Source organism: Eucalyptus grandis, chromosome 2 (genome assembly GCF_016545825.1).
Source record: "Eucalyptus grandis isolate ANBG69807.140 chromosome 2, ASM1654582v1, whole genome shotgun sequence".
Classification (NCBI taxonomy): domain Eukaryota; kingdom Viridiplantae; phylum Streptophyta; class Magnoliopsida; order Myrtales; family Myrtaceae; genus Eucalyptus; species Eucalyptus grandis.
The window spans coordinates 7,482,063-7,494,684 of NC_052613.1; the positions used below are offsets into that span (position 1 = coordinate 7,482,063).

General features: G+C 40.8%; 2 protein-coding genes across 2 annotated transcripts; one reads left to right on the forward strand and one right to left on the reverse strand.

Moving 5' to 3' along the window:
- Positions 1–269: 269 nt before the first annotated feature.
- On the reverse strand, positions 270–3,297 carry LOC104420557 (glycine-rich RNA-binding protein 2). The gene is made up of 5 exons (XM_010032380.3): positions 3,200–3,297; positions 2,178–2,322; positions 2,025–2,093; positions 1,530–1,636; positions 270–994 (listed from the first exon to the last, which is right to left on the reverse strand). The coding sequence occupies exons 2-5, from the start codon at positions 2,311–2,313 to the stop codon at positions 467–469; spliced, it is 840 nt and encodes a 279-aa protein (XP_010030682.2). The 5' UTR covers positions 2,314–2,322; positions 3,200–3,297; the 3' UTR covers positions 270–466.
- A 2,982-nt stretch (positions 3,298–6,279) lies between these two features.
- Positions 6,280–7,967, forward strand: LOC104420568 (presenilin-like protein At2g29900). The gene has a single exon (XM_010032386.3). The coding sequence runs from the start codon at positions 6,501–6,503 to the stop codon at positions 7,854–7,856; it is 1,356 nt and encodes a 451-aa protein (XP_010030688.2). The 5' UTR covers positions 6,280–6,500; the 3' UTR covers positions 7,857–7,967.
- The last annotated feature ends 4,655 nt before the right edge of the window (positions 7,968–12,622 follow it).

Sequence of the window (12,622 nt, forward strand, 5' to 3'; positions counted from 1 at the left end):
ATTAATTTTCCTTCATCCAAATATGAAAAGTTCAAAAACAATTTTCCTTTAAACAAAAGAACCTTAAACCCGGACATTAAGATCGTAATTTACGATTTTAAAAAAGTATTCCATGAGCCCAACTCTTATATATTACCTCATGATTAAAGAAAAAGTGGCTCAAAAATCATAATTTACTCAAAGTGAGTCTCGTTCACGGAAAGAACAATCGAAGGTAGTTGAGGACGATGGGAGAAGCCCACCCACCCCATTTTTCTACGACAGAGAAATCTCACCAACGCCATGGGCTTGGACTCGAAAAATATTGGAAGTCCGGGCAGAGTCGATATGGTTTTACTTAACAACAATGATGTCAAAATCCAGAGAGATAAAAAGAGGTCGAATGGAGGTTCTTGAAACTACACAGCAACCAAGAGCTAAAATTATCAAAGAAAGCACAATCCGGTTTACTCCAACATCAGCGTACTCAGGCTCTTTTGGCGTAGTCATTGTCGGGTTCCTCGTCTTCGTCCCGGGAATTACCTTCCAAAGGAACATTATCACCAAAGTCTCCGGCTGTATTCTCCGTTCCATCGCCTTGGCTACTGTCGACTTGATCGCCGCCGCCAAATCCTCCTGCACCAGTCCCATATCCAGCACCAGGAAAGCTGCTTTGCCCGCCTGCGCCAAAATAGTTGTCACTGCTGCCGCCGCCGCCACCTGCAACCGAAGAATCACCACCACTACCATACGCTCCGCCACTCCCATATGCTCCACCGCCACCTCCACTCCCATAGCTACCACCACCATAACTGCCTCCTCCATAACCACCGCCACCGCTGCCACCGTAGCCACCGCCGCCGCCGCCACTGTAGCCACCACCGCCATAGCCGCCGCCACCGTAGCCGCCGCCACCATAGCCGCCACCCTCATTTCCTCCACCATAGCCAGAGCTATACCTTGGTGGCTGCCTATCAGCAGCATAATTCACCCTTATTCTTCGACCGTGGAGATCCTGGGGAAAAGGTACAAGATAAATATCAAAGGAAGTCTGCAGCAGAAGGCTTTTGACCAATGAACTATATGGTTTTTGTTTTTGGGGAGGATAAATCAACTATGTCTGATACAAAACTTCAGGATTGAAAAAGGAAGATGAGATTCCAACTTTGGGAGGGAAAAGGTATAACAAAACTAGTTTCAGTTGTGACCTCCGAATTTCAAGAGTATTTCCATCAAGATTAACCCTAACAATGTCACTTGAATATGGCACAATCATGCAGATGAGAAATTGAGGGGCAGCAGGACTTTTGACAAAGTGGAACCAAAGTGGAACCAAAGATGATGTTTTCTTATCATGGGGCTAGAGAGAAAACATAGATTATCCACTAAAAATGTATCTGTAGATAACATTATTGTACTCTCAGCGCTGTGCAATAATCTAACTCTTCCACAAACATCCAAATTCACCTATATATGCATGTGAAACCTATAAGATCCCGTTTCCGTGACAGAATAAGACATGATAAAAAGCAACAAATCAGCTATCATACCTGCCCATCCAAGGCCTGGATGGCACTAGAGGCCTCTTCAGATGAGGTAAAAGTGATAAAGCCAAATCCTCTTGACCTACCAGTTTCACGATCCATGATCACTCTTGCTGCAATGATGACCATCTTAATCAGTACAAACTATATTTTCCATCCGTAAGCACAGACATTCATATGTATCCAAAACTTAAACATGATACACCAACTTCCCTACAATTCCGTTACCAGGAAAATGATCTATTTTTTTCCCCAGGCCAGAGAAGATGATCTGGTTTCACTCTATATTAATGCTACTATCATTATTACAGCCCAGGCACCTGAGACATTTCCATTTCACAAGCTTCTAATGCAGAGTTTACTTCATGGAGCATACAGAGAATTTAACCAAGCTCTGCGTACACGCACCTCATGCTCAGAAAGCACATATAGTGCGCTCAGAAATGCAAATTTAAAGCCTGTGGCTCTATGTAACTTAACTAAAGTACAAAAATACGCTACCTTCAATGACTTCCCCATACTTCGCAAATGCTTCCGTCAAACCTTGCTGATCAGTTCCATATGACAGTCCTGCACATGAACACCCAAAAAACTCAATATTGAAGGGCAAAATCAATTCTGAAATTGTTAACTCGAAGAGAAGACGGGATCCACCTCCAACGAAAATCTTAGAAGATGACATGCATCTTATGGTCTGGTATATAAATGATTTTGTTGCAGAAAACTCTGTGTTTACTTGCTTGCTTGCAGACTGCCTAAGGATATTGCCGACTTTACCCAAGAAGGCCATGATGATGACCTGCAGTTAAGACAAAAAGGAGAGTTTCTGTCGTATGTAAAAGTGGTCATATGCAGATCCAAGCATCAAGATAATTGAGAATCTACTGCAAACTACCAAATAAAAACATGATTATCCAAGGGACAGCACACAAATAATCAACTCAGACGTCAGCTTGGCACATGTCGCCCATGCAAATTCAAACCAGTGAGCAGCAACATATAACAAACAGCTCAATTCTGCAGATATTTCCTTCGAGGACTCTCACAACAAAGAAAGGCAAAGAATAAGACAGTAAAGGAAACGAAATGAGGTAAAACGACAACAACTAACATATCTTTTAGAAAAGACTCATGTCAACAGCTCAAAACCATCAGGAAATCCCACCATCCAACGTGAAAAAACTATCAATCCGGACTCCGACCCTATATCTGACCATGTCCTGCATAACAGCTCGAGAGACGCGACACACGAAAGCAAGCACCGGCCGACGTGTATCGCTTCTCCCTCTAGGAAGACACCGGCGGTCCTTTCAACCACTCACTCGCACAAAAAAGCCATCGCACCCCCATCATTTCCACAGGAATCAATCGACAGACGCTCAAATCATTCGCACGCGACCAACACAGGAAGCAACTTTCACGCGCGCCGCCTCCTCGGCAGCGACAAATCGAGCTCAGAAATGGACGCTCATCGAACGCTCACAAAGCAAGACGCAGCAAACCATCACGCCAAATCGCGACGCAAACCAAAAACACAAACGAACGAACGAACGAACGGAAGCCGGCGCCGCCGATGCATCAGATCAAGCGCCGGCGCCGACGGAACAAGCCGGAACGAGAAGACTTGCCGGCGATCGGCCGGCGAAGCAATCGAAGCGAATCGAAGGGAGACGAACCTTTGCGAACGGCTTCCTCTGCTAAAACCCTATTTCGATTTCGGGAGGGGAAGGGTTTAAGGTGGAAATGATCTTCTCGGGGGCGTTTATATTGGGGAAGCAGGCGGGTTGCTCACCGTTGGATGGGCGTGCGGGCTCGCGAGAGGCGTCGGATGAGGGCGCGGCGGTGAGGGGAGCGGGTCCCGTGCCGGGTGGGTACGTGGTCGGTTTTGGTTGGCCTGTCGCCCTCGCTTCTGTGACCGGCAGTGTAGACCGGCTAAATATCTGTCGAATCTAGTAAAGGACTCCCTCTTGCCCTTTATTTATGCCTTTGGTTGACCTTTCAAGGATTTTTTTGCACCCCTCGACCCAAAATGTTTACAGAGGTCATCAAAAAAATAAAATAAAATAACTTTTTAAAATGTTTTCGTAAAAAAAAAAAAATTATAGATCATTCGTTGGGTGACTGCTATGTATTTTGCTTAAGAGCTTTTGGAAATAGAAAATACCACCTTAAAACCTAATTGTCGATACATATACATCAAATTGTCTTTCAATTTATAAAAACCCGAAACTCAAAACACTTCCGTCCAAATTGAGTATTAAACATCCAACGTGTAATCCATCGCACAAATGTAATTCTATGTCAGCAAAAATTTGGAATTTTTTTAAACACCCTCGATGTGTAAAGAGAAAACAATATTATTTCTTTCGTAATTTGGGTTAAAGGTTTAGAGAATATGTGGCCGCTTTTTCTTTTTTTTTTCAAATGGGAAAATGATTCATTTGAAGCAAATTCGGGGCAACCTAGGGTTTTTTTGGGACATGTGCTTTACAAATCCTAAAATTTATTATAAAAGTACAATTAAATAATAAAACTTTTATAAAATACAATCAAATCGAAAACTTATCAAATTTATGCAATCGAGCCCTTTATTAACAACATTAATTTGTTTGATGAAAAATGCTAACAAGACAATTTAAAATTAATTCCTCTCTCCTACGTGACATTTTTAATTTTCCTTCCAATCTTATTCAACAATTATTAAAAACTAAAATAATTAAAACAACAAAACAAAACTAGAAAAAAGAAAGGAAAAAAAGGACAAAAACCCCTGAGGGTGCTGCTACGTGTCGCCCATTGTTGGAAGGGCTGGCTGGGGTCACTGACCCTAGATGACAGTTGAGGGAGGGGGAAAGGGGCAGTGGTGGCCCTTGTCGCCCTGGGCAAGGTGTCACCCAAACTAGGTTGAGGGCGCTCAGGTCTAGGCAACATTGTCTCTCCTAAGGTGGGTGACCATCACTCGCCTTGGGCAAGGCCTCACTAGCCCCAAGCAAGGGCTGATTAGGCCTTGCCCAAGCCAACGACACTCACTAGGCTTGAGCAAGAGCTAGCACCACCCAAATCTAGGTGAGCCTTGCTAGGCTTAATGAGGTTTGTTGGCCCTCACCTAGGGACGATGATGAGTGACGGTGGTGGCCATCGGTCAATCCTTGTCATTTTCTTTTACTTTTTCTAGTTTTTTTTAAAATTATTTTAGCCTTTTTTTTTAGTTTTTTTAAAATTTATTTAAATAATATTTAAAGGAGCATTTAATTGAAAATACCACGTATGAGAGAGAAATTAATTTTAAAATGACATCATTATTTTTCATTAGATAGATTAAAGATGTTAATGAAATAACTCAATTGTATTAATTTAGTAAGTTTAAAAAATTGATTGCACTTTTTAAAAGTTTTAAGATCTATTTGTAATTTTACAACAAGTTTTAAGACGTTTTTTTTTTTTTTTGGGGTAAGGTAAGTATTATAATGATTTTCACCAACAAATATATAAAAAGGACAAGGCACCAAATACGGGTGGAAAGGTGCCCAAAAAAGGAGAAAAAACCTCCTCAAAGCTTACAGCAAAGAAAGCAGCAGCAAGGCAAACAGAGACAAAGAAAGAGACACAGCCCCGAGGGAGCAACAAGCCACTACATGACAAGCAAAAACGACAACCAAATACCAAGGTCAACGCAGGAAGGAGATTCAGGGTCCCAGGAACGAGCAGAAAATAAACTCAGAGAATAAAAAAATCTCCTCAAAGATTGAAGGGTGTAACAGCAAAGAAAGCAGCAGCAAGGCAAACCGCAAAGGCAACGAAAGAGACAACTTCTGTTTCTAGGAGTGTCTGGCACATGATGGAAGGTTAACGCTTTATCCTTAATGGCTTTATGAAGATAATTCTTCAATGCTGGAAGATAAAGAGATTAGTTGCGGAAGATAATGTTATTCATTTCTTTCCAAATGATATAACTAACGGCCCCAAAGGAAAAATGAGCCATTTCTTTTAAGACTTGTAATGCATATATCCCAACTTTTTTTAAAAGGAAAATCGAAGCTTTGCTAAATATCATCTTACAAGCTCATTAGGTTGGAGGTTATGCAATTTATGTTCGATTACCTCGATCAAAACCTCACATCGAATCTCATCAATACCTAAGTCATAAGTAAGAGTGTACAATCAAATATGTTCTACGTGGCAATCATACTAGACTGTCCGTAAAACAAGTTCAAGAATCCTTGGAATGGGTCAAAGAACAAGTTCTAAATTTTTATAACCAATTCGGGAGTAGGTTGAAAGTGAATATCCATCCAATAATTGAATCAGACTGCATTATTTTTGAAATGGTTTTAGAACCAGTTTTGTAAGCCAAAAGCCAAAATCTTAATTTCTTTCCCCTAAATTCAACCCTCAGCACTCCCTCATCTTTTATTCCTCTTTGGAACTCCTCGCCAATCTTTCCTAATCCCCTAAATTTTTATGCATGAATGGGAAATGGAGTTTTATAAATTATGTTTTACGTCGCGTATTTGAATTTTTTAACATTTATAATTGTAGGCAACTACATTTTTATCCTTATAGATTTTGGACATTTATCTTTTACTTTGAATTTTTTTGTTACTTATAGTCTCTTATAATTTTGCTATAAAAAAATAAACAAAAAATGAATTTTAATTAATTAATTATATTTAAAAAATTAAAAAAATTAATTTAAAAAAAAAAAAAAAAAAAAAAGTGTGGTTTTCGGGTAGAGGCAGCTTCGGTTTTGGCTTGGAGCTCGGCGACGACCACGACCCCGCAGCTTTTCTACAGCTGCAACAACGACGGGCGATGGCTCCGATGCCCCCCTCCTCAGTCCTCACCCGATAGTCAAACCCACCCGAAAAGGCCGACCCAATTTCCTCCTCCTTCCCAAAATCGCCGATCGAATCCCCGACCGACCATCGATCGGAGCGGCGCGAAAGGAGCGAAATTGATCGCAGTTTCGGGCACCCAATGGCCCAAACCTCCAGACCCACCAGCGTCCTCGATTCCCTGGGCGAGGAGATCGTCCGGATCATCACCCCCGTCTCGATTTGCATGTTCTTGGTGGTGATCTTGGTCTCCGTGCTGGACTCTTCTTCTTCATCGCCCACCTCGGTCTCCTCCATGGCCACCATCGCCTACTCCGAGGCCGACTCCGACTCCGACTGGGACAAGTTCGTGGGCGCGCTCTGGAACTCCCTCGCGTTCGTGGCCGTCGTGACGGCCGTGACCTTCGTGCTGGTGCTCTTGTTCTACCTGAGGTGCACCCGGTTCTTGAAGCTCTACATGGGTTTCTCGGCTTTCGTCGTGTTGGGGTTCTTGGGAGGTGAAATTTCTCTGTTCCTGATTCAAGATTTCAGCATCCCGATCGATTGCGTCACGTTTTTCGTGGTCTTGTTCAATTTTGCGGTCGTGGGTGTCTTGGCCGTGTTCGTGTCCAAGATGGCGATTTTCGTGACGCAGGGGTATTTGGTAGTTATTGGGATGTTGGTTGCTTATTGGTTTACCATGCTGCCCGAATGGACGACTTGGGTTCTGTTGGTTGCTATGGCGCTGTATGATCTTGCTGCTGTTCTGTTGCCCATGGGGCCGCTGAGGCTCCTGGTGGAGCTCGCGATATCGAGGGATGAGGATATCCCTGCTCTGGTTTACGAGGCGAGGCCGGTGACTCATGGCGATTCAGGTCATGAGGGTGGTGTAGTTCAGAGAAGAGTGTGGAGAGAGAGGCGTAATTCTGCTCACGATCCGACTGAGGTTCCTAATGTAAATTCGATGGTTAATCCTGCATTGCATGGAAATTCAAACAATGACCCAACCTCCTATGCCAATACCACGTCCGTTGCAAATGGAAACACTAGCCCTGGTAGTTTATCTGTTAATAGTGTCCATAATGTCACAAATTCAGTTGCAGCCCAAGAGAGGCTGTCACAAGACTCTGAAGAAAAAAGCCAGCTTTCTGCCCCACTGATTGATCATAGAATAAACGTTGGTTCTCAGGGGCATGGAGACACCATACCGAGTGAGAATTTGGTGCTAGAGGGTATGGGCCTTGGTTCTTCTGGTGCTATAAAGCTCGGTCTAGGTGACTTCATCTTCTACAGTGTTTTAGTGGGTAGAGCAGCAATGTATGATTTCATGACAGTGTATGCCTGTTATCTTGCCATTATAGCTGGACTAGGTATTACATTGATGCTGCTGGCATTTTATCAGAAGGCACTCCCGGCTCTTCCAGTGTCAGTATTGCTAGGGGTTGTGTTCTATATATTGACCAGGCTCTTACTTGAAATATTTGTTGTACAATTAGCCTCAAACCTCTTGATGTTCTAGAATTCAATTTATCCCCAATTGTGTATCATTGGTACCAAATTGGTTGACAAAAATGTGTACTTTGTAATGATTACGTACTAATGGGCAATTATAATGCATTCTATTCTCAAACATGTCTGTGCATATTTGTCTGGTCTAGTCTGCAACGAAACATGAGAACACAAATGTTTCGAAGTTACAAAATGATGTTTTCAAGTTGGCCTCAGCTCTTCCTCCTTTTTTAAGTGTTGCTGTGTTCGGGTGTGCTTATACTTTTAGGCTGTAGCAATTAATTTGTAAGATAAGAGGGCCTCCAAGTGAAAAGGTCTGCATGTTGTGAAAGATAAGCAGTTCACTAACAGAAACTAAAGACGAGTTTCAAGCAAATGGGCAGAGTAAGAAACCATGGCGCATGAGAATGAGCTACAGATCCAGCCAGCTGGGTTGTAGGTAAGTGCCCTTAAGAATCTTGCTTTTCTTACTTGCCTAGTGACACTCAGCAAATTCCCTCATAAGTTGGCTCAGCAGCTTTTACTTGTGGACAGTGGGGGTCTTTCTGAATCAGCTTATTAGTACATATAAGCAATAGTTACAACACCTTCGTTGGCACATTCTCTTTTGTCTTTACCTTTTCTTTTTTTTCCTTTCTCAGAGGCTCTCCAATATAGTTTGGTTTGTTATGATAGATTCTATACTTCTAATCACCTGCAAGGCTGATGAATGGACTGTGAGATTGTATCTTGTGATTATCTGATGTGATCTGATCACCCTCTTGCATGAAAACATGGTTAAGATATTCAAGAATGCTTAGAATCTAGAAAAAGTTGGACGACACTGTGGCTATCTGTCTTCTAGTAGTTTAATTGACATGTTCACTTTTCAGCAAATAAGTTGTTGTAACTCTAGTTATGGTTAGTTCTGAATTGGGCCAGAGAAGGAATTTGGGTGGACCAGAAAAAGTCTATTAGAAAAGAAAAAGGGAGAAAATAGAAAAAAGAGAGTTCTGCTTCTGGGATTCAGAGTAATTAAGAAATTCGGAGGAGAGTCTTCACACAGAAAAAGAATTTGCAGTTTAAGTAACACAGTGGATGCATGTGGATAGGTAGACACAAAAAAGTTTTTCGAACTTTTCAGTGACATTTTTAATGTTTCTACCAATGTTGTTAGATACTCAGGAGGCACATAGAAGTTGGCTTATACAAATGAGGAAAACTTTCGATTGAGCACCTTCGGATTTTGACAAGTACCTGGCTTGATTCATATTATTGCACAGGGACAAGAAAGTTTCATTGGTTGTTTCGCATCACGAGATTTTTTTCAGAGTTGTTTTGTTTCTGACAGACGTTGCACATAAAAATCGAGTGGAGTGAGGCCCTCTTGTTTGTTGCTGGTGGGTGGCATCTGATATCTCGTAGCATGCCACTTTTGCATTTACATTGTGTCATCTTTGGCTTCAGCTGCATCGTGAGAAAGCAGTGTATGATTCAAATAGAGAGCAAAGCGGGAGTTTCCGTATGGCTCTTTTTCATGAAGAATTTCTAGACCTCTGCCTTGCAGCATATGGACCCCCCCTGCCCTGTCCTATGTAATATCTTACTCCTGTCTACACGACAGTCTTGCCAGACGACTAGTTCGCTGAATGTTGAGGCATTTTAGGATTTTCCAGGTATTGAGGATCTTTGGAGTGTGAAACTTAGTGTTCAGGAAGAGAATGGCTGAAGCTCACATTAAGCTTAGCCAGCAGCAAGCAACAGAAAAGGAAATGTATCATCTGTACACTCGAGTCATTCTGTCTTGTTTTCCCTTTCCTTCTGCATCAGAAGCAGCTTCCTTTTTGTTTTTCTGCTCAGCTGCTAGGATTGCTTATCATCCTGTTCCATGAATGTGAGACGCGTGCCGAACTTCGAATCTGTCATTGGGTGGAATGTTATGCTGCCTGCTGTGTCGCCTATCGCCCGAAGCGACTTCCTTGTAACATCGACAATCTTGCATTAATTGCACTGCTATGCTGGAGGGACGGCATGGAAAAAAACATCTTGTAGAGCTCATCGGAGTTCAGGCCTGAACTGGGAAACTGTCGAAGGATTCGAAGATGGAAATTGCTTCACTGGAGGGCGATGTGTTCTGCCTCGGGCTCTCAGCTCAGCTTTTTTAAAGGCTTAAAGCCCATCCATTTTCAAGAACAATGTTCAAATAGCACTGAAATTTTGCATACGAGTTTTCTTGCTGAGGCAGCTTTGGCCTGGTGGCCTGTTGTATGCAGAGCCAAGCCTGTGCAAATGATCGGCATTGGGCAGGCCTAGTTAGCTTCGTGTTGCGGAAAATGTTTCCGTGGTAGGCCAGTTTTGAGACTATAATTTGGAACTTACTGGTTTCAAATTGAAACTGGGACCTGAATGGCGTATACTTGGAATTGGCTTGAAATCAAACCGATCAATTCTAGGTTGGTTCTCGATTTGGAAAGAGTGTTAATTTAGTTATAAGCTTTTTAATTGGATCAATTCAATCCTAACTTTTTTCACATTGGTACTAATTAGTCCATCAGCGGTCCAATGTGAACATTGGCAGTTACATTGGCAGTTATTCGTGGCACGGTTGTTGGTCAATGCTGATGTTAACATTTTTAATACTTAAACCAAAATAAAAGGTAAAAAAGGAAGAAAAATAATTATAAAATAAAATAAAATAATGAAAACATTATTAAAATTGTCCCTGTCAGTATTGACGTATGCTACAGAACTACTTGTGTTCATGTCAACAATTTTCAACCTAAATTGACGGATGGGCTAAATTGATATCAATGTAAAAATGTTTAAGACTAAATTAGTTTAATTGAAATATTTATGACTAAATTAGTATAGATGCAATTGCTTTAAAACTTTTATGGTACTTTTCCACTCTCGATTATATTTGAGATGTGGGTTCGTTTTGTAAAAATCACATAATTGATATTAGATGCTATTTTTTTGAGCTTATTAGTAAAGTCTTGTTAGTGGAGTGGTCGTGTACCTATTTCAAGCTAAAAGCTGCGAATTTAGTTGGATCTCATCGCATTTTATTTGAAATAAGATGTATAAGACTGGTTTGGTTTTGGAAAAATCCTGCCTAGTCAATTTCGTAATTAAACCGGCGGTTTTGATATGAGAATTGAGAATTGGATCGGCTTTCCCTGTGACCGACTTGGAATAGATCAAATATGGCCAGTTCAATCCAATTTCCGAATTTGAATTAGCTTGGGGGCTCACCCATAGGTGAAACAATCATTTTTAAATTTATTGCAAAGAATGTAATCGGATCTTAAACCTTTTAATTGGATCGATTTAGCCGTAAACCTCAAGTGCAATCAACCTTACAATCTTGCTCAGCTGATTCTATGGTCAAAGTAGCATTTTTGATATAAGAATTGAGAACTGGACTAGCTCTTCTGGAATCATCCGAAAATAGATCGATCGAGGCTGATTTAGCCCATTTCTTGAGTAGAACCCGCTTGAGTGCTTACTCCTAGGGAAAATTGCACAATCAATTCTCAATTTATTATATAAAATACAATTGAGTTCTAAATCTTTTAATTAAATCACTTTACTCATAAACGTCAAGTGCACTCGATTGCTTTCCACCAAGTCTCGCTTGATTTATCTCATATGACAATCCAGGCCACCGACCTTCCTAGTGTAAGGCAATGGCATGAGGTGGACTATTGTCCTTAATTTTTTACTAAACACAAGGAAAAAAGGTATAAAGTCTTCACCATGGAAATGTATAACTTTTATTGTGATCCCTCCAAAACTTGTTTTCTTTTTATAGTCTATTTGAATTGGTTCCATCGCATAATGTGTTGGTTGTCCCCCACTGAAAAGATTCCATATTTCCTATTGCCATAAAGTTGGCATGAACAATAAATCAGCATCGGTCCGTACTTTCCACGGTAGAAATTTAGTCCATCACGTACTGCTTGACCATGTGAGGGGGGAGATGAATTTGGAATAAGTAGCTATCAATATAATTCGCTATCACGGCCTCATGAGAGATGTTAAGAATGGGATAAAACATAAATTTTAATCTATATTTCAACAAATCTAAAATGTCTCTAAGGATGTGTTTGTTTCACCGAAAACGTAATGTTTTTAAAAATGTTTTTCGGGAAACCATTTTCCAGGAATACAGTTAGTTTTCCTTAGTTAGTTTTCCTTTGTTTGGTGATACATGACTGAAAATATTTTATGGTGTTTGGATTGCATTTAAAAAATGATTGAAAGTGTAGAAGATGTCAATGAAGAGGAAGAGGAGGGAGTGAAGCCAACAAGAGCGTAGGAGGGGCTAGGGTTGGAGGAGGCGGCGGTGGTGATGAAAGGGGGGGCGAAGGAGAAGGAGAGAGGGGAGGAGGAGTTAGGATTTACGTTCACAGGCAAAGAAAGAAAACAAGAAAAAGAAAGAAGAAAGAAAAGAAAAGATATAATAATAACAAATTCAAAATTTTTAATTATAAATTCTTTTTAATAATAATTTTTTTATTAAGCAAGGACCTTAAAACATTTTGAAAACGTTTTCCGGTTCTTTCAAAGGGAAATCGTTTTCCTGAATTTAAGCTTTTGAAGGAAAACATTTTCCGTTGACTAGGAAAACATATTCCGTTGACTCATTTTCCTAAATGAACCAAACGCTGAAAAATGAGGAAAACGTTTTCCTGGAAATTGTTTTTCGCAAAATAAACACGCCCTAAATGAAGGTTGATATTCATATTTGATGATAGCAGTATTATCAATCTTGTTTTCGTTTTTTGCACTATT